The 18,713-nt window shown below is 41.3% G+C and overlaps 9 protein-coding genes across 9 annotated transcripts; 5 read left to right on the forward strand and 4 right to left on the reverse strand.

Annotated features, from left to right (window-relative positions):
* The first annotated feature begins 408 nt into the window (after positions 1-408).
* Positions 409-1,632, forward strand: V1514DRAFT_337644 (uncharacterized protein). Its single transcript, XM_066928708.1, has 4 exons — positions 409-559; positions 635-973; positions 1,055-1,330; positions 1,410-1,632. The coding sequence occupies exons 1-4, from the start codon at positions 530-532 to the stop codon at positions 1,563-1,565; spliced, it is 801 nt and encodes a 266-aa protein (XP_066781056.1). The 5' UTR covers positions 409-529; the 3' UTR covers positions 1,566-1,632.
* V1514DRAFT_337647 (uncharacterized protein) lies at positions 1,580-4,641 on the reverse strand. Its single transcript, XM_066928709.1, has 4 exons — positions 4,539-4,641; positions 4,231-4,468; positions 3,465-4,166; positions 1,580-3,275 (listed from the first exon to the last, which is right to left on the reverse strand). Coding segments are annotated over exons 1-4 (2,463 nt in total). The 5' UTR covers positions 4,541-4,641; the 3' UTR covers positions 1,580-1,754.
* Positions 4,642-4,917: 276 nt separating this feature from the next.
* On the forward strand, positions 4,918-7,375 carry V1514DRAFT_360096 (uncharacterized protein; the record flags this gene model as incomplete). The annotated part of the gene is made up of 4 exons (XM_066929686.1): positions 4,918-5,217; positions 5,315-5,933; positions 5,991-6,472; positions 6,569-7,375. 4 exons carry the CDS (start codon positions 4,918-4,920, stop codon positions 7,241-7,243), a joined length of 2,076 nt encoding a protein of 691 aa, XP_066781058.1. The 3' UTR covers positions 7,244-7,375.
* Positions 7,376-7,464: 89 nt separating this feature from the next.
* V1514DRAFT_337653 (uncharacterized protein) lies at positions 7,465-8,844 on the forward strand. The gene is made up of 3 exons (XM_066928710.1): positions 7,465-7,705; positions 7,767-7,862; positions 7,934-8,844. Exons 1-3 carry the CDS (start codon positions 7,502-7,504, stop codon positions 8,786-8,788), a joined length of 1,155 nt encoding a protein of 384 aa, XP_066781059.1. The 5' UTR covers positions 7,465-7,501; the 3' UTR covers positions 8,789-8,844.
* A 188-nt stretch (positions 8,845-9,032) lies between these two features.
* On the forward strand, positions 9,033-11,884 carry V1514DRAFT_337658 (uncharacterized protein). The gene is made up of 4 exons (XM_066928711.1): positions 9,033-9,643; positions 9,705-10,042; positions 10,099-10,267; positions 10,327-11,884. The coding sequence occupies exons 1-4, from the start codon at positions 9,364-9,366 to the stop codon at positions 11,484-11,486; spliced, it is 1,947 nt and encodes a 648-aa protein (XP_066781060.1). The 5' UTR covers positions 9,033-9,363; the 3' UTR covers positions 11,487-11,884.
* V1514DRAFT_312007 (kinetochore Sim4 complex subunit Fta4) lies at positions 11,647-12,739 on the reverse strand. Its single transcript, XM_066925808.1, has 3 exons — positions 12,548-12,739; positions 12,300-12,486; positions 11,647-12,227 (listed from the first exon to the last, which is right to left on the reverse strand). Exons 1-3 carry the CDS (start codon positions 12,693-12,695, stop codon positions 11,927-11,929), a joined length of 636 nt encoding a protein of 211 aa, XP_066781061.1. The 5' UTR covers positions 12,696-12,739; the 3' UTR covers positions 11,647-11,926.
* Positions 12,740-13,227: 488 nt separating this feature from the next.
* On the forward strand, positions 13,228-14,424 carry V1514DRAFT_199261 (uncharacterized protein). Its single transcript, XM_066924660.1, has 2 exons — positions 13,228-13,473; positions 13,546-14,424. The coding sequence occupies exons 1-2, from the start codon at positions 13,401-13,403 to the stop codon at positions 14,346-14,348; spliced, it is 876 nt and encodes a 291-aa protein (XP_066781062.1). The 5' UTR covers positions 13,228-13,400; the 3' UTR covers positions 14,349-14,424.
* A 117-nt stretch (positions 14,425-14,541) lies between these two features.
* Positions 14,542-15,588, reverse strand: V1514DRAFT_344938 (kinase-like domain-containing protein; the record flags this gene model as incomplete). Its single annotated transcript, XM_066929212.1, has 2 exons — positions 14,542-15,496; positions 15,569-15,588. 2 exons carry the CDS (start codon positions 15,586-15,588, stop codon positions 14,542-14,544), a joined length of 975 nt encoding a protein of 324 aa, XP_066781063.1.
* Positions 15,589-17,034: 1,446 nt separating this feature from the next.
* On the reverse strand, positions 17,035-18,688 carry V1514DRAFT_354561 (uncharacterized protein). The gene is made up of 4 exons (XM_066929595.1): positions 18,371-18,688; positions 17,996-18,201; positions 17,740-17,929; positions 17,035-17,670 (listed from the first exon to the last, which is right to left on the reverse strand). The coding sequence occupies exons 1-4, from the start codon at positions 18,565-18,567 to the stop codon at positions 17,481-17,483; spliced, it is 783 nt and encodes a 260-aa protein (XP_066781064.1). The 5' UTR covers positions 18,568-18,688; the 3' UTR covers positions 17,035-17,480.
* Between the last annotated feature and the right edge of the window lie 25 nt (positions 18,689-18,713).

The following is an 18,713-nucleotide window of genomic DNA, read 5'->3' on the forward strand; positions in this document are numbered from 1 at the left end:
CCGCAGTCAAGTTGACTGCATCTGTATTATTCTTCAAGTGAACATTAAAAAAAATGCTTCTTCGTCATCATAGAATAACAAAGGTCTTGCCGATATTACAAATACCAAATTAATTTTAAACAAAATTATCAAAAAATCGTAAAATATAAATCGCAGCACCTAGGATTCCAGCGTGGTTTCCGAGCGCGGTATACTAATCGGGCAGCACTTATTAGAAGGGAAAAACCAAAACCAAAACCAAAAAAGAAAAACAAAAAGAAAAAGAAAAAGAAAAAGAAAAAGAAAAAGAAAAAGAAATAACTGTAGTTCCTAGATTTTCTTGAAATCTTTGTATACACCTGTTAAAGTATTCTTAGATGGATATACAACATAGTTCAAACTTAATTTTTTTTTACTAAAAGGCAATCGCGATGAAGAATCACAAAAAGTATGTAACCTTTTCTGCCAAACGACTGGTTACGAAAAAGCAGTAGCCATTCGCTGTCACGAATTCAAAGATCAGGCATAATTAAATAGATCATTGATAACAATGGCTGCGGAACAGCGAAAGTTGCTCGAGGTAGGCAAATCGTAAAAACACGATGTTTGATGAGAAGAATGCACATGTACTAAAAAACATTTTGTTTTATTATAGCAACTGATGGGTGCAGATGCGCTTGCGGGCAAAGTTTCTAAACGGCAGGAACTTTCACTTAATGATGCCCGTGTTTGTAAAAGCTACCTGGTCGGCACCTGTCCGCATGACCTGTTTACAAACACAAAGCAAGACCTGGGCCTGTGCCCGAAGATTCATTCCGAGGGCATGAAAGCCGAGTATCAACGTGAAAAGGAAAAAGGTCGTGATTTTACGAATTTCGAAATTGATTATTTAAGAGACGTTGAGAAATATATCTTGGATTGCAGCAGGAGGATAGATGCCGCACAGCGAAGGCTGGAACGAACGCCAGATGAGATTGCGCAAACGTCAAGCTTGGTAAGGGAAATGGAAGAAATCAAAAGTTCACAAGTCGTTTATACTTGCTATTATGAGAGAAATACTAACGATAAGGTTTAGTTAAAAGATATTGATGAACTAAATGAGGGCATTAATGCGTCCGTAGCGGAGATTGAGATCTTGGGTGAATACGGTATAATTGATCGGGCTTTAAAAGAATTTCACGCAATCAAAGTTAAAATTCATAATCGTCAACAGAAAGAGAAAGAATTACGAATAATTAATGACAACATGGGATTATCCGGGCATCAGAAATTACAAGTTTGTGATGTTTGTGGCGCATACTTGTCCAGGTTGGATAATGATCGCAGATTAGCTGATCATTTTGCTGGCAAGGTATATTTGCACCCTTTTGTTTTTCTTATTAATTTGTCGCTTTTACTGATGACTCTTTTTTTTTCTGGCTATTGTTTAGATGCATTTGGGTTACGTACAAATGAGAGCTACGTATAAAGAATTGTCTGAACGACTTTCACATGCCTCGCAGTATGGACGGCCGGATAGAAGAGGACAAGATCGAGATCGGGACCATGACAGGTGGGCAAGAGGACGTAGTGGCCGGAGAAGGTAAAATGTATAATTTATCATCACATGTACTATAGTCTATAAATACAATCTTTAAGTGCTACAAAAAAAAATTATGTATTTACATATTTTATAATTCAACCTATCGCAAACCCCCCTGTAACTCCGAAATAATGTTCAACATAATGCAACCAGACAAAAACTAAACTTTTTTTTTGCAAACCCCATGAACTTTTTATGCATCACCGTCCTCGTCTTCGTCCAAATCAAACTTGCGCTTGCCTGATGACAACTTATACTGCGCGATTGTCTCTCCGGCGACTTGTTTTCTAACTTTGCTTTGCATCCGCTCAATCTCTTCTTCAGCGTTCGTGGCATCTTCAGCTGCGTATTGCAACACGAGCCGCCTGCCGAGTAAGTGCACTCCAGCTAATGACTTCATGGCATGCTCAGCCTCCTTAGCTGTGACAAACTCAGCAAATGCGAAACCACGAGCCGTGTTGTCGAATTTTCTGGGCATTCGCACGGTTCGTAATTGACCAAACGCTCCAAACAATTGACGAATATCTTTCTTGGTGGCTTCAAACGGTAAATTTTTGATAATGATCTTGGTCTTCGGCGCACTTGAAGCCTTGTCTTTTTTGCTACTGCTGGTCGTTTCTGAATCCGAACCCCTCGTGGAAGTCTTGACCTGAAGTTTATGACCATCAAGAACAAAATCCGACATTGTCCGAACGGCAAGATCGGCCTGCTGCTTGGTCCGGAATTCAACAAATCCAAACCCCATGCTAAGCAATTGACCATTGTTTTTGACATCTTTCTTCACCTTAACCTCAGCCCGAATGAACCCGTCCAGTGGACTAAAGACCGATGCCAATTCTGACGTTTTGGTCTTGAAGTTAAGATTCTTTACAAACAAACTTACACTGCCAACGCCAACGCCAGATTCAGTATTCTCCTCGGTAGGTTCGATAATGTCACTCATCGATGGTAATGCCTCCTTAACTACTTGATGTGCTATTGCAGATGGAGCAACGGGCAATGAAGAAAATCCCTCCTTTAATAGCGTGCTTGGGGCCTTTTCAAGATAGATAATTGAATTTTTAAATCTTCTATAAGCAAGTTTCGTAAACGCTGCTCTAGCATGTGGTGCGGTGGCGAACTCGACAACCGCAATCGTGTTGCTCGGTGGCATCAACACCCGTCGCACGTCACCGTACTCAGCAAACATGTTTCTTAACTCTTCCACGCTCGTATCAAACGGAAAATTCTTTACAAGGATCACGGTATCACTCTTTGCAACTTTCGTATCACCCAAGGCGTTAAGGTTCAAGCCGACCGACTCGAAATATTTCTTGGCATCATCGATAGCATGAGCCTCAGCCATGGCTTGACGAACACCAGCCTCAGTCGATTCCGGATCAAGCAAATCAGCTTTGGACACGCCCATTTTCTGCGCCAATGAGCTGACTACTGCATCAGTATTCATGTAAAGACTGCTCCAAGAAAACTGGCTACTGGCAGCGGCAGCTTTTCGTCTTAATGCTTGTTGCTTTTTTAATGGTAACTTGGCAAATTCAAAGTCATCCAACTTATTTTCCCGTTTAGGTTGGCCTGGAAGAACATGCAATAAACGGCCTTGAAAAGATTTCTTGTCTAACGTTTCAAATGCCTCAGCAGCTTCATTACCATTGGTAAATAAAATGTATGCAAACCCTTTTGAATTATGAGTTTCCGTGTCGACAGGAATATGAACCTTTTTCAAAGTTAGCATGCAGTCAAATTGCAAAAAACAGCACCCTCAGCAATTTATATCTATATCAGAAATTCTACTATCTTGGAAAAAAAAGTCAACATCCGCCGAAGCGTTCAGTTGTCCCTATCTAATCGAGGTTCATCATAAAAGATAATACCGAGGCCATCATCGAAAAAAAAAAACACATACTTCTTCAAGTTCGCCATAACTTCCAAAAAGTTCTCTAAGATCATCCTCAGAGCATGCGTATGATAAATTTCTAATAAAAAGCCTCTTGCTAAACCGGATCTTTTCCAAATTGATTTCTTGTTCAGTCTTTTCCGGTTCAGGTGCGACTTCGACTTTCTGTTCTTCTTCATTGGCAAAAACAACAGCAGCAGCAGCACCATTCACAACTTCAACAGACCCATCTTGTTTCTCTGACTCTTCAATTGGCCTTTCGGCCATGCGTTTCCGGCGAGCTCGTAGCCATTCATCATCGGAAACACCTTGTGTAGCAAGATTATCCTCCTGCTTATTCTCGCCAATTAATTCATCGTCCGCACTAACAGCATCAGAAACGTCATCAAACTTAGAGACCGATTGACTTAAAATCTTATTAGATTGCAGAATTTCTTGAGGATCTTCATTTAAACGTGAGCCTTCCACTACTGGCGGTGCACGTTCAAGAGGAAGTCCAGAAATATCATCGTTCGCCCAAGTCTTTTCGTTAACTCTCGGCTTCATCGCGTTCAAGTATTCAACAAGTTTAGAATCTTCTAACGGCTTGTCGTCTTCAGTTTTCCGCTTCTTATTTGGCTGAGCAGAATCAAACTTGTCGCCAGCTTTAGCAACCACGTCAATGACTTGAAATTTTTCATTCCGTGGCTTGGGAACAGCAGCATTATTAATCTAAAAAAAAGTTTGAATCAGTACAAATTGCAATTCAAATAAGTGTCTCGGTAAGGTGGCTTACAGCTTCAGCAACAGCAACGTCAATCTTGGCCATGCCAATGAAAGTCTTGTTAAAATATTTAACAGCCTCATCTGCATCTGCAGACGAACGATAGCCAATAAAACCAAACCGTCTCGATTGACCATTACGCGTGCGCATCAATTTACTATCCGTAATAATGCCGCCATGATCAGCAAAATGTTGACGAAATTTTTCGTCAGACATTGTTAGGGGCAAGTTCTTCACAATAATGCGAGACCTGAAAACGTTCACAATTAGCAACCACGTTAAAAATAAATAAAAAAAAACAAGCACCATAATTATATTACATCTTGAATAAGAAGTCTGAACCGCTAATAGTAAATCAAATAGTGATTTTCGTGAAGTAAAAAATCTTACACAAAATCCATTCACTTCAAAAGGAAAAAAAAATTTACTTGAACGAAAAAAAAAATGTAAAAAAATTCGTTGGGACATGTCAAAATTAAAAAATAACCCTAATTAGTCACGTGATTTTAAACTGAATAAAAATAGGGTTTAAGAAGTTTAAATAATTACATAACTATGCTGTTATCCAGGCAGGTTGTCGCAATATAGGATGTATCAATTATATCCAAAGCATTCTTGCAGGCAAGTTGATTTTCATAATACATTCAAACTTTTGTTGTCATTTCGGATATGGAAGCACGTTATATATATTCATTAGATATGCACAAGCGTCGGCCATTGAACCTTGACTATGATAGCTTTAGTCAAACTTGCGCGCCATTTGCGCCTCCTCTTGATGCTAGTACGGAATTGGAACTTGATTGCCACGACAAAAATAGTAAGAAAGAAGATCAAGGTAGAGCACGTTTTCCGAGCTCATTGACATGTTTGAATATTCATGCACCGCCTTCGTCAATAGCCAGTTTCGTCAATGCAAGCCACAGCCAGTCACGGGAATACAGGGCGTTCGAGAGTAACAGCGTAAAATCGTTGCCAGATACATTGGATGCAATCTGCAAGGTAGTTTTGTTTATTTATAGTTTTTTTGTTTTTGCTATTATATGACGATAATTCGTCGACCGCATCTTCGTTTCTTTGTTAATACCGTTTTATATAGTACCTGAATTGTGGAGCATTAGAGGAAAACACCGAAATAAATTCGATGAAATCTTCTGATTCCGACAAGGAAAACATTGATCCCGCCGAAGACAAGAGCGACGTGTTTCAATCACAATCTAATAATAAGTACATGGCTGATAACAGTGATTTGCTTGAATTTCAAGCGAGTCTTTATGCCAATTCGCCGCCTTCTTTCGATGTTAGTCTAACAATGTCAGAGATTGAGTTTCACGGACAACCAGTTGCGCGACTGGCACTGAGCACGTCGACTATGAAGAGAAACGCTAGTAATGAACAATTAAAAGTTGACAATGTCGTGCAAGAACAAGATCAAACAGAAAAGATAAATTTAGTACCCCGTGATGTGGCAACGGCGGCAATTCCATCAATAACAAGTCATCGAAGGTTCATCATAGCCAATTTTTTCACGACACACTATTTCAAAAGAAAGCTTACCGGGAAAGGCAGGATAGATGTTAAAATTAATATTGATACTGAAAATGGGTTTATTGGCGGATCCTCTTTGCCAGGCGAAATTGTTTTGAGAGTTAAAAAACTTAAGCAAGGCAAAACAATTTTTGTTGCAAATTTCGAGTTAATATTGATATGTTATGAAGGTATGGATTGAGTATAGGTGGTTTGTACGGCTTACTAACTTTCGGTATTGTCTTTAGAATCTAAGAATGCAAAAAAAATTATTGATTTGCATAGGTTACTAGTATTGAGTAATTTCGAATATTCAAAAGCTGGCCAGGATGCATTAAAGCTTTCGCCAGACGTGAAATTACCTGTTGTTTTGGGTCCCGGGTATTTTAAAAATTATGCTTATCAAATTAGATATATGTTGGTCGCAAAATTGATTGCTGATTACGGCGGTAAAGAAACTCAAGTAAACGTTTGCAAGGAGATTAAGTTTTTTAATTTGTTCAAGATTGGACGCAACAGTTTTTATCCTGCTATTATTAGACAAGCAGAAAAACAAGCAACGTTTAAGTTTTCAGGTAATGGGCCGGTGCTTATAACCGTGTCTTTGGATCAGGATTATCATGAATCAGGCACTTTATGCTATGTTCAAACCACGACACTTAACTGTTGTAATCGCACGATTTCAAAATTAAAGATGAGGTTGATTCAATCTATTGAGTATTTGCAAGGCGTACGTTAGGTTTTATTTTATTTTATTTTTATTTTTTTTTGCTCCGGTTGGTCATGGTATTATAAGTTTTTACTGACTCGTCGACGGCCATTTTAGTTTAAGAAGTGGAAGACAGATGAAACCGTGGTATCTAAATCGGTGGTGTCATATTATCATTCAGGCTGGCCATTGATTGAATCTGGAAGCAAAAAAACATTTACGAGTTCAGTTCAGATACCCCGGTTTGCAATTTCTATTGATCATGTCTCGTTTAAAGCAAACTATTTTGTCGAGGTTGCAGTTGGTGGCTACCTGGGGCAGTATGTCACTGCTCGATTGCCCATTAAAATACTTTACAAATTACCTAGTATTCCTGAAATTTTGGCAACTACCGCATGCACAACAAACTCCGGACGGCAGCCGTGCGAGTCGAAATTTCAAGTTCATGAGGACATGCCAGCAGGAAATTTAAATTTAGATACCAACGCGGATGTTCAATTTTCGAAAAATTTTGACTCGGTTAAAGTTGCAGACAAGGACGAATTCGAACCAAAGAAGGTTCAAAATGTAAAATTTAGAAATGACGAGTTTCATGGTGACAGGTTCATTTCTCCATTCTCGTCAGTGACAGAGACAACTTCCATCAACCAGCGCAGAAAAGTTCGAGTTCATTTAAAGAAGATGCTTAGCATGCAAGCTAGCAGTGATAGGTTTGTGAAAGATAAGAATAATACCCGGATACCTTTTGTTGCGACATGGTCTGACCAGTTCGATCCTAGTATTGAAGGCTAAACTATTTGCTTAAGAGCATATTTTATTTTTATTTTTATTTTTTGGAAGGTCTTTGCTCATTAGTTGCATTCTTGTTATTTAAATACTCTGCATAGAATGCATATAAATTTATTAATTTTATTAATTTTAAAATTACCGGCTGAGAAGTGATGTCAAGCGTGGGGGATTGTAATAATATACGTAAAATAAAGTTCGGTGCTGTTTGCACGTTCCTTTGTATCGATTGAAAACAGTTGTCCGAGTGATTTCATACAAACAATGGTTAGGTCACCTAAAGCGACGCAAACAACAGGGAAAGAGAATATCAAGCCGGTCAAGGAGACTCTAAGTTCAGACTATAAGGTCAGATCAGAAGATTGGGATCAAGGTTCGACCGCGGCGGCGTTTAATCGTGACCGTGATGAAAACGAAGTTGGCATGAAGGAAAGGATACATGTCAGAGACCAGTCTGATTGCATAAAGGTAAGGTATTTAAGAATTTAAGCAAAACCTATTTATTTATTTTTTTATTTATTGGAGTTAGAATTATGAAATTGAAAAAATAAGAACGTTTACGTCATCATGTTGCACGACAGAAGTTGCTCGAGTTAAAGATGGAAAGAGGTTTGTGGTCCAGATGGTAAGTAGATTGCATCACATGAATTTTAAATCATAATGCAGAGTGTCTGTGGTAACACTAATGGCGAGTAGGTTGAGAAAAGCGGGCAGGAGTCATGGCGGAGTGCGCTGCGGACCATGTTGATGATGTATAATAGTTTGCCAGACTTGAAACTGGTGCTGAAGCCAACGAGCGTGTTTGAAGATGCTAGCATGGTTTATTTTGTTTTTGAATATTACGAGCCGGTGGGGGTTGTCTTGGCCGGCAGCGAGGACGAGAGCCTACAGCACAAGGTCAAGAGCGAACTCGACCGCCGAGGTTACAACCTGCGGCGGTCCACCGCACAAATGCTACAGGTCGTCGACATGGCAGATGGACATCAAAAAGTTTTAATTGAACCGAGCAAGATTGCGACACGGGGAGAACTACGTGAAGTTGGCGGTAGTGTCGACACCGGCGACCATTATGGGCCCGTTGTTGATCATGACCTGCAGAAATATTGGATCGAGCTGACAGACCTGCCTTACATCCACAGCAGCACGTCGCAATGCGAGATTGAAATATTTGAAAACCAGGTCGACGTGGAATTTTTTGTTGACCGTGAGCGGTGGCATGTTGAACCCGGCCATGGAGTGATCACGGTGCTGGCGCGCACGCGCCAGCGACGCTTGGAAACGTACCAGCTGGCAGACCTGCCGCTGCGACACCTTGCAAGGTATCGCTACATCCAGACTGCCGTGACTGCGCTCCGACGCAGCAGCATCAAGGCCGAGGTGAACGAGGGCCGGCAGAGGACGCGGATGTACTGCGACGGACGGGTGGAGATCAGCGAGCGCGGCAAACACGGTAAACACGACGGTAAACACGGTTGGCCGGGCAACCACGGCGGCCGAGCTGCGGCGGCGGTCGAGGCACGTTGCGCGGCGCTATTCGCGCAGGCGCGATGACGTTGCTCGGGCGGGACCTGCATTAGGAAGAGCAGGGAAGGAAGGAAGGAAGGAAGGAAGGAAGGAAGGAAGGAGGAGGAGGAGGAGGAGGAGGAGGAGGAAACGAAACGACGAACGACATGGCAGGATAAACAAGGACGCCGGTTGCCACGACGACGACGAGGCCGCCATCGTCGTCCTTGTTAGGCAAATAATGCCAGACTCGATATTTGTTCGTGCCAATTCGATTGCTAAATACAGATAAAGTAAATCCCCACGCGCTGCCGATCTTGAGTCCGCCTGTGCACGTAGAAACCGCCAGTGACGTTCCTTGTTCACTTTTTCATCCTCCGGGGACCAAACAGGCGATTTAAAACCCCGGTTGTGCCCCTTCATTTGTTAAAAAGACGACGAGTAATTCACGGCCACTATTATTACCACTTTTGAGCTCGATCGACCACAATCGCATTGCTCATTTGCTCGCTATCTTCCTCGCATTGCATCTCCTCGCATCACCGCATCGCATCTTGTTTTGCATATTCGATCTTGCCACTTCGTTCTTCAAAAAAAAATAAAATAATCTAATCATCACTGCCATGTCTCGGTCGGTTTCGCCCAAGCCTCGGTCATCGTCGGTCTTGTCCTTGCCGACGCTTGGGCAGCAGATTGCGACGGGCAAACAAATCGATTCGCCCGATTTGCCTGCAGGCCTGTCCGTACAGAATCATTCTCAGCATCAAATCGATTCTGGCAATGTGAATCACGCCTCCAATGACGGCGACGGGTTCCACCTTGTCGATGCGGCAAATCCTTCTTCGTCTTCGTCCTTGTCATCATCATCTGGCATAACTGATCCCGCCGTCCTGACCACAGCAGGTGAATTCATATTTTTATTGCTTTATTTTATTTTCCAGACTTTGGTTAACTTTTCTTTTAGGACCTCATTTTGATCAGGCTCAGTTTACATACGATTCAAATGGCTTCTCAACCCCTGCCACCCTGCCCAGCACTGATTCAATCAGCCGTGAAGACCCAATTACTTTCTACAATCAAGTTCCTGTTACTCTACCAGACCATCAACATGCTACCGTGCCGTACCAGTATAATCATCCTCCTCCACCTCATCATCATCAGCATCATCAGCATAACCAGCCGTTTGCTCACTACATTCATCAAGTCGCTGCTAACCCTTACGTGTCGGGTACAGTTCCTGTACTTTCATCCAATGTACCAGGTTCTCAAGATAATATTCAATACCAGCTCTCGGTCACAAATGTATGCTGTGGTGTCATTTTTTAGAAACGTGTTGAGCTGACACAGTTTTGATCTAGTTACCGTTTATCGTTCGATGGCAAGAACTTAAAGACCTTGTCAAAAAATATATTCCTGCTCAATCAATTGCCCGTGCTGAGGTATATACCCATGCTAACGATGCCAAAAAGTCTCAAGGTATTGGCAGTATCAGAGTGTACGGCAGAGACGCTGCTTTAAAAGTTGTGGGTGAGTTTCTCAAAGTTCAATGTTGTAATCCGCAGACTTGGTTTAACTTTTTTTTTTAGAATTTCTTGACGGTTTCGAATGGCATGGCAGACAAATTTCGGTTCAGAATGTGAGTCCGATGTTGGTTCAACCTGTGCAACCGGTTCCTTCATACGTATCGTTTGCTTATCCGGCTGTGCATCAGCAGCCTCAAGTAAATCATCAAGAGCCGATTCATTCACATGCTGGGTCTCATGTTTCCCAATTTGGCTATTCCAATGGCGGCGTGGTTCCGGTAGTATCTTCAATCTCGCCTGATTTTTATTCTACTACTTCAGCAACTGCTTCATCACCACCATCAGTTCCCGTGCCGTTAGATTATATTAAAAATCGCATCACTACTTTCACAATTCAGCCGGTTGATAAACGGAAAGTATTTTTTGGCAATATTCCGTTTGATACGGAATTACCTGAACTGCAAGCGTACATCGAGTCCGAAGTAAACGTCACCACTGTCAACATTGTGACAAATCAAGACGGTCAATCCAAAGGGTTTGCGATTGCCATTTTTGCTTCAGATAAAGATGCGGCCGATGCGATTGAAAAGTTTAACGGGCTTGATTTTCAAGGACGGGCGTTGACGGTTAGATTAGACCGATATCCGGAGTCTAAACCGCACAATGATGCGGGTGGCTTTTACAATCCACATAGCTCTCATCAAGCTCAGTATGGATACAGCAGTGGGTATGGAAACGGAGATAAAAAAATGAAAAAAAAGGAAAACGGAGTCCAATACCAGGCTGGTGGTCATTTTAACTACGCTGCTGTTCAGCCGGCCAATGGAGCTGCTGCCTACTGGCCGGCGCCGCCGCCGCAGATGGTTGGCGTTCCTCAGCCTTTTCAGAACGTGCAAACACAATTCCAAGGCTTTCAGGTTTCAAATTCAAATGTCAACGCTTCTTTACCTTATAGGTACGTTCAGGCAGACAATCCCGCTGCAGGTTCCGTGCCGGTTCATCCGCAGGTACAAGCACAATTGCAGGCTCAGTTACAATCACAGGGCCAAGTCGCACAGTTCTTGCCGGTAAATTTTCAACCACAGATTGTTTCATCAGGCATTGTGCCTCCTCGTCCTCCACCTCATCATCATCATCATCAAGTTGCCGTGACCGCGGCTCAGGTTTTGCAACAAGCATCACCTTCCGTATCGTCTGCTGCTCAAGCTCATTCACTCCAATAAATCACATGAGTTTATTTATTCTTAAATTTTCTTTTTTTTTAAACTTGTTTTTTTTTGTTTTTTCGTCAAGACTAAATATTGAAGAAATTTAAAAATATTATGTTTAATAGACAATGAGTCGAATGGGGGACTTTTCTAATTTTTATTAAAAAAGTTATTTCATAATGTATATTAGTTTGTACTGGTCTATTTTTTTTTTTTCAAGGTTAATTATATTTGTTTATTGTACATGTTGATGTAAGCTTGATATGAACGGCTTTTTTATTAGTTCTTGATCATTAAACGTAGCTGATCTTTATGTAGTCCATTGGTCGGTCATGCGACGTTGTGCCGGTAACACATGTATCAAATATTTTACAACGTATTCGCATGGTAGGGCGAAAAAGCAAAAAAATAAAATAAAATAAAATAAAATAAATCCTATTAAGCCAGGCTGATTATTACTCTACCTTGGACGAAATCCTAGCCAGCAGGATTCGCATGCGAGCAAGTTCGGCTTCGATCAATCCAGACCGGGATACCAAGTTTGGTTGCACGGTGACAACCGGGTCATTAAATTTTGCAATTTCGGATTCCATCGATGCCAGGCGGTCATGCTTTCGTTTGGCAGCTGATAATGCGGATGATAAAGAAAGTAATTTATCTCTCAGTTGAGAAAATTTTTGCCGATCGTGTTGGCTGTCTTCGTCGTCGTTGCTGTTATTGTTGCCAGGCCATTCTTCAGGTAACGCATCAATCACCCTGCCAAAAAAACAAACCGTCAGTTTTACCCACCTAAAACAAAAAAAAAAAAAAAAAAAAAATCAAACGCACTTGCGATCGAGCAGGTCTGCCACGTTATGAATCGCCGGTTGGTCGCCGGTCACGCTGACCAGTGCCGATGCGTGCTCGCGCGCGCTCGTGACCTGCGAATTGTGCAAGCTCGTGATTTGCAATGCAACGTGCTGGATGGCCTGAAGCGAGTAATACTTGCGAGCATGCTTTCGTTCCAACACGTGTACTAAATATATGTAAACAAGTAAGCCAAGTGTGCGGAAAGCTTTGGGCGGTTATTTCCATACCTTTTTTCAAAACGCGCCCGGTCGCCACGGACGACGCGAACTGCGCATGCCGTGCCACGAATGAAGATGACGTTTCTGATGGCAGCGACAGCAATCGAACCTGACTCTCGATAAACCTGCGCTTGACGTTATAAATGTCTGCATCCATTAAACCAAAAAAAAAAAAAAATTGTTTGCAACAAAACAGGCCTCTGTCCGGGGGTTGGTTTGGGTTTTTTGGTCGAGTTTGAACATCGGCTATAAGCCCTAACCTGATGCGAATCTTTCTGTTGGGCGCCGGAGGTTTGCGATTGCTAATTATGGAGTTCATAAATATACCGTAAACTCGGCCAATTACATCCAACAAACAATTCAATTGCAAGCCCAAGCAAGTATCGTATTCAATGCTCTTTTTAAAAGAGCCAGAGCGTCTTAACAAACTTTGCAGAACGCGTCAAAGTCGCAGGTTACTGGGTCACCGTCATTACATGTTTAAGGTTCATGATCATTTGTGTTCAATTTATGTAATTCATGGGTTACTCTGCCTGCGAACAAATTGGTCAATTGAAAAAAGTAAATATAAAAAATCGACATTCTGTAGAGGTACTGTAGTGGCACATAAATAAATGTACTTAGATATACATGGAATATACGTATGTATTATTGTATACTGCTTTCTCAGTGGGGGGAAAAAGTAAAAATGAGTCTATCAGAACTTGTTTTCCTTTTTTTTGTTCGCGGTGCAATTTTCCATTCCATTCAAATATAAGCCCTTGGTATTATTAATACTCTGGTTTATATTTTCTTCATAATATATTTATACAATTTTTTTTTTTTTCCTTTTTATTTTTATTTTTCTGTACAGGGAACGAAAATGACGGATTTTGGTGTCAACAACTTGTTCAACGTGGAAGGCCTCGTGGCCGTTGTGACCGGCGGCGGCACTGGTACATTTTGGCATGCTTATTGTTCAATTTAATAATTAACTGATGAATGGTTTTTTTTTTTTTGCAAACCAGGAATTGGTCTCATGATGGCAACCGCTCTTGAAAACAATGGCGCGATCGTGTACATTGTCGGACGCAGGCTCGAAGTGTTGCAAAACGCGGTCAAGTTGTATTCCAAACGGGGCAACCTGCATGCCTTGCAAGGTGACGTGACATCCAAGCCAGATTTAATTCGAGTAACCGAAGCTATCAAGGCTCAATCAGGTCATGTTGACTTGCTCGTGGTTAATTCGGGCGTCATGTCCGAACGATTAACCGATTACCCACCCGAGGCCAAGACCGATGCCAAGGCATTGTCACAATTTTGGTTGCAAAAATCTCAAGAAGATTGGAACCGAACGTTTTCGGTTAACGTGACGTCGGTCTTTTTCACCACGGTAGCGTTTCTTGAATTGTTGGATCTCGGAAACAAGAAACGTGCGGTTGGCAAGCCCACGTCGCAAGTCGTCGTGACTGGTTCGATCGGTGGCTTCATGAGGGTCACGCCGTTCGCGTTTACGTACAACGTTTCAAAAGCTGCCACGACTCATTTGGGTAAAATGTTGGCATCATTTTTCTTGGATTACGACATCAGGGTCAACATTTTGTCACCCGGCATGTTCCCGTCACAAATGACCGGTGACACGATTGATGACAAAAACAAGATTCATTTGCAAGCTTTCCCCAAGGAAGTCATCCCGCTCGGCAGGGCCGGATCTGAAGAAGAAATGGGCGGCGCCATTTTGTACTTGGCTTCAGCTGCGGGCGGCTACAACACAGGCACGGTTCTAGTAACTGATGGTGGCAGATTATCAGCCTTTCCTTCAACATACTAAATATCGTGGGTGTAAACTTCTTTATATATGTGTAACATGTTCTTTTTTAAAAACATTATTTTCAATCAAAAAAAAAAAAAAAAAAATTTCGTCACTTCCAGAAAATCCTCACTATAGCGCCATTAAAACAGAACAAAAAAAAATAAATAAATAAAACAAAACAATATCATACATCTATAAAACAATAGGCAGCTTAAATGCCATAAGTTGATTGCACATGAGACTGCCCGGCCAACCCTGTTCCTGAATGCAACGGCAGATCGATCGCATGATTTGCCTGTCGAGCGTTATACTCGGCAAACCAGGGATGCTTAAGCGCGTCCCTGGCAGAAATTCGATTTTCTGGACGCAATTGCAACATGGAGCAAAGTAAGTCAAGCCCGACCGGATCGATCTGAGGCAAGATATTGCGCAGGTCTTGGGTTGCGTACACGGGGAAGTTTGATCTGTAATTTGGCAATTGCGACACGGCCGGCCACGACCGCTCGTTGGGCGTGCCCATCAACCTGAAAATTTTTTGCAACTGGTCCTCGTTTGTCGTACCGGGGAACAACGGCCTGCCGGTATACATCTCGGCCATGATGCAACCAGCCGACCACATGTCAATCGAGGTCGAATAAGTTCGTGATCCGAGCAACACGTCCGGCGCCCGGTACCATAACGTGACAACCTCGTTTGAAAACGTATTAACCGGGATGCCAAACGCGCGCGCGAGTCCGAAATCTCCCAATTTTAACTGGCCTTTGCTATTGATCAACAAATTTTGTGGTTTCAAGTCTCGATGCAGTACCCGGTTGTCGTGACAAAACGCAATGCCTCGCAGCAATTGCAACATGAACGACTTGATCGTGACATAATCCAATGCTCCATGATCGCCTCTGCTGTCCATGTATTTTTTTAAATCCTTATCCATATATTCAAATACCAAGTTAAGCTTGTTTTCAGTATGTATCACGTCGTACAGTGACACCACGTTTTCGTGCTTTAACTCCTTCATGAGCGAAATCTCCCTGATCGCAGTCGACGGCGTGCCTTCTTCACTGTCAAGGTTGATTTCTTTCAACGCAACGAATTCGCCGGTCGTGCGGTTGCGGCCCTTGTACACGGTCGCATACGTGCCTTCTCCCAACTTCTCCAACTGCTGATATCTAGAAGCAAAAAAAAAATTAGCAAATCAAGTTCGTTAGTCAAAAATCTGTAATAATTTAAAAACTCCTTACTGTGATGAACTTCCAGACATTCTCTCTGCACTCGATCGTTTTTGCGATTGTCTTGAGTAAGTGGGATAACTAGCGCTCTAGAAATATGAAAAAAAAAGTTTCATATTTAACGTGAGTTTCAAACCTCGACAAGCAAAAAAAGAGAGATGATATATGCTGGTTTTGCTAACCTCGGTGTTTAAAAATGTCGCCACTTGCGCTGGCAGTGTCGATGATGATTGACGGCTGCTGTTGATTTCGTGATGCGATATCTGCTGAAACTGTTGTTGCTGTTCTGGTTGCTGTTGTTGCTCTGGTTGTGACGGATTACTTCGAAACGATGAAGCTTGGTGAACTTGTTGAGATGCCACGGTGGAAAAAAAATTAAAAAAACAAAACGATAAAAATGGCCCGTGTTTATTGAAAAAAAAGGTTTTGGAATATGAAATTATTGGCGGTTTATGGTATTGGAATTGACCTTTATATTTCTTTAATGTGTATGAATAGCTTTTTCTCAAAAAAAATATATATATATAAGACAAGGTGAGGTTGGAGCTTGTCCTTTTTTCTTTTTTTGGCCCTCTTTGCCTCTCTCTCAATAATGTAACTTGGAAATGGCACAATAACGGTTTTTATAGTTTTCTATTGGCGCCTTTGCCTTTATCACCTTCACTCCCAAAGAGAAGAAAAGAGTTTTTTTTTTTTGAAAAAGAGCAACCGACCAAGATTGGTGAAGGAGTTAAAATGTATATAGTAAATGTAATATTTTTTTTATTGGTGTTGCGTACGATAAGTTGGGAAAAATCATGCTGCAATTCGCTTGTGCTCTACGCAAAGCAGCTACACCTTGTTGGTCCAGATATATATACATATATACATATATACATACACGATGACTAAACCATGAACCAACTTATTTTACAAAATTGTTGTAGTTATAATCAAGGTGTGGGTTTAAGAAGAATAGATTTGTTGTCAGACGTGCTGAAACAAAACGAATGCGCAAGATATTGACGCCTAATAGTTGAATGATTGCAACATTAAACCCCCCTTGCAGGTCAACCACGCACTGCACTGAACTTGTACAAATTATTTTGTACTTATATTTCTACTTGAAACCAACAAGTTTAACAATTGCAGGACTCAGTTGTAGATTAGTTTAATGTTTTTTTTAATGAGCAAGACGGGTGTTCCGCCGCTGCGCTCAATATGCAGAGAAAATGCCAGAGCTTGAATCGTGCCGTTATCATAATCGGACCAAATAATTGCCTTTTGCTGATTACGTACAAGCCGTAGCAAACGACTTTTTGGCAAAAAAAATGCATGGGCTACTCTTATATAAACCATTTGAACATGATGTGAAATTGAAAGAAAATCAAAAACAAAAGCGTGCGTGTACTATCCATAAAAAAAAGTGCCCAGATAATAATAAGTAAGCAAACAAAAAAAGAAAGCAGCACATTCATAAACGAAGCGCACAAAAAAAAAAAAAAAAAAAAAAAAAAGACAATCCAGACAAGGAACTATGCGCATGAGAAACAAAAAAAAAATGATTAGCTGCATAGGCATTAATCATTACAAAAAAAAAAAAAATAATAATAATAATAATAATAATAATAATAATAATAAACCGCTCAAAATAACCAAAGAGAGTGCGTCACCCCGTATTTTACTGTTGATTTTATCCTGTGAAAGGAACAAAAAAAAACGCATCCATCTATATATACATAGTGAAACCGAAATTTTATCTCCAAACAGTTAAACCACCGTCTGCTTCATGATTGGAGAAGAAAAAAAAAAGTGAAGGGGAAGGTTTAAGACGTTATCATGTTGACCTTACCAAACCAACCAATAAAAAAGAAGATAAAAAACAAAACCAACCCTCTATGTAATAAAAAAAGGAACAAAAATAGCTAAATAAAAACCCACAGAATTATAATGAAGGTGATTTCCATTCCTTCTTCTGAACAGCAACACCTTTAACCGCTGGGGCATCAACAAACCAGGACACTTTGCCCTTGGCACCTTCATTAACAAGACTGCACGGAAGCCCAGCATCCGGATCTTCAAAAATCGTTTTCAGAATTTCAGCTTTCGATCCACCAGTGGCGACAAAGGCAATCCTACAAGTGTCATGAATGTTAAAAATAAATATAAAAAAAAAGACCAAGTTAAACATAGTTAGGCCATACCTTAGTGAGTGAGTAACGACAGGCAAAGTAAGCGTAATACGCCTTGGAGGTGGTTTTGGTGAATCTTCGATTGGAGAAACCCAAGCAACATTTTCACGTAATAATTCATGTCCAGGAAACAATGAGCATGTATGGCCATCAGGACCGCAGCCCAAGAGTAATAAATCAAATGCCGGGAGCCTGACTGAATCTAAATAAATTAAAAATTAAATTGTTAGACTCCTTTGTAGGGCACGAAAAAAACCCAAGGCCATACCCTTATTAGCGAAGCTCTTGACAAGTTCCTTTTCATAAGCATCAGCGGCCTCCAAGGCGTCATCAAGCAAGTTGAAATCAACCGGGAAAACTGTTGGTTGCGGAGTGCCCTCTGGAAGCAAGTCTAACAGTTCGCGTTTCAAAAGTCCATAGTTGCTTTCCTTATCATCTAAAGGCACGAGCCGTTCATCCGCGAAAAAGATTTGCCTATAGTAGAACCGAAAAAAAAAGACAATTAGACATTTTCAATAAAATATAAATCTACTAATGACTGGCACGTATACGTGGTGGTTGGCATTAAACTCCCCGCAGATCGGAGCCCCCTCATTTTCAACAAGTCATGCCAAAAAAAAAAAAAAAAAAAAGAATGGAATACCATTTTCCCCATTGAACACGTTCAGACTTGGAAAGAGCTTTGTGAAGCGTAGGAATTAACGATCCGCCTGAAACACCAATCTTGAACGCATCATGGCGCTGGACGGCAGCAGTCTGAGCCTGGATAATATACTCTTCTAATGCAGGAGCAAGATTGCTGACCTCGTTGAAAACGTAAATCGACGGCAACGTAGGCATTGTAGGTAGATGTTAATAATAATTAACCGAGACGATAGCTACGCAAAGAAGAGAGAGAAAAAAAAGTGAACAAAGAAGGGGAGTTGCTTGCACAGAAAGAAAGAGGGAAATTAAGTTGCAGCAACGATGACGGAACACTCAATCCG

This window comes from Lipomyces japonicus (assembly GCF_038497905.1).
Source record: "Lipomyces japonicus strain CBS 7319 unplaced genomic scaffold V1514scaffold_63, whole genome shotgun sequence".
Lineage (NCBI taxonomy): Eukaryota > Fungi > Ascomycota > Lipomycetes > Lipomycetales > Lipomycetaceae > Lipomyces > Lipomyces japonicus.

Coding starts and splice junctions, on each gene's coding strand:
- V1514DRAFT_337644 (XM_066928708.1), top strand. CDS start 530: ATGGCTGCGGAACAGCGAAAGTTGCTCGAG. Junction 560..634: donor AACAGCGAAAGTTGCTCGAG/GTAGGCAAATCG, acceptor GTTTTATTATAG/CAACTGATGGGTGCAGATGC. Junction 1,331..1,409: donor CTGATCATTTTGCTGGCAAG/GTATATTTGCAC, acceptor GCTATTGTTTAG/ATGCATTTGGGTTACGTACA.
- V1514DRAFT_354561 (XM_066929595.1), bottom strand. CDS start 18,567: ATGCCTACGTTGCCGTCGATTTACGTTTTCAACGAGGTCAGCAATCTT. Junction 18,202..18,370: donor CGTGTTCAATGGGGAAAATG/GTATTCCATTCT, acceptor GTTCTACTATAG/GCAAATCTTTTTCGCGGATG. Junction 17,930..17,995: donor CAAGAGCTTCGCTAATAAGG/GTATGGCCTTGG, acceptor TAATTTATTTAG/ATTCAGTCAGGCTCCCGGCA.
- V1514DRAFT_312007 (XM_066925808.1), bottom strand. CDS start 12,695: ATGGATGCAGACATTTATAACGTCAAGCGCAGGTTTATCGAGAGTCAG. Junction 12,487..12,547: donor CGGGCGCGTTTTGAAAAAAG/GTATGGAAATAA, acceptor ACATATATTTAG/TACACGTGTTGGAACGAAAG. Junction 12,228..12,299: donor GCAGACCTGCTCGATCGCAA/GTGCGTTTGATT, acceptor TTTTTTTGGCAG/GGTGATTGATGCGTTACCTG.
- V1514DRAFT_337653 (XM_066928710.1), top strand. CDS start 7,502: ATGGTTAGGTCACCTAAAGCGACGCAAACAACAGGGAAAGAGAATATC. Junction 7,706..7,766: donor ACCAGTCTGATTGCATAAAG/GTAAGGTATTTA, acceptor TATTGGAGTTAG/AATTATGAAATTGAAAAAAT. Junction 7,863..7,933: donor AGAGGTTTGTGGTCCAGATG/GTAAGTAGATTG, acceptor AATGGCGAGTAG/GTTGAGAAAAGCGGGCAGGA.
- V1514DRAFT_337647 (XM_066928709.1), bottom strand. Junction 4,167..4,230: donor ACGTTGCTGTTGCTGAAGCT/GTAAGCCACCTT, acceptor ACTTTTTTTTAG/ATTAATAATGCTGCTGTTCC. Junction 3,276..3,464: donor GTTATGGCGAACTTGAAGAA/GTATGTGTTTTT, acceptor ACTTTGAAAAAG/GTTCATATTCCTGTCGACAC.
- V1514DRAFT_337658 (XM_066928711.1), top strand. CDS start 9,364: ATGTCTCGGTCGGTTTCGCCCAAGCCTCGGTCATCGTCGGTCTTGTCC. Junction 9,644..9,704: donor CGCCGTCCTGACCACAGCAG/GTGAATTCATAT, acceptor CTTTTCTTTTAG/GACCTCATTTTGATCAGGCT. Junction 10,043..10,098: donor ACCAGCTCTCGGTCACAAAT/GTATGCTGTGGT, acceptor GTTTTGATCTAG/TTACCGTTTATCGTTCGATG.
- V1514DRAFT_199261 (XM_066924660.1), top strand. CDS start 13,401: ATGACGGATTTTGGTGTCAACAACTTGTTCAACGTGGAAGGCCTCGTG. Junction 13,474..13,545: donor TGTGACCGGCGGCGGCACTG/GTACATTTTGGC, acceptor TTTGCAAACCAG/GAATTGGTCTCATGATGGCA.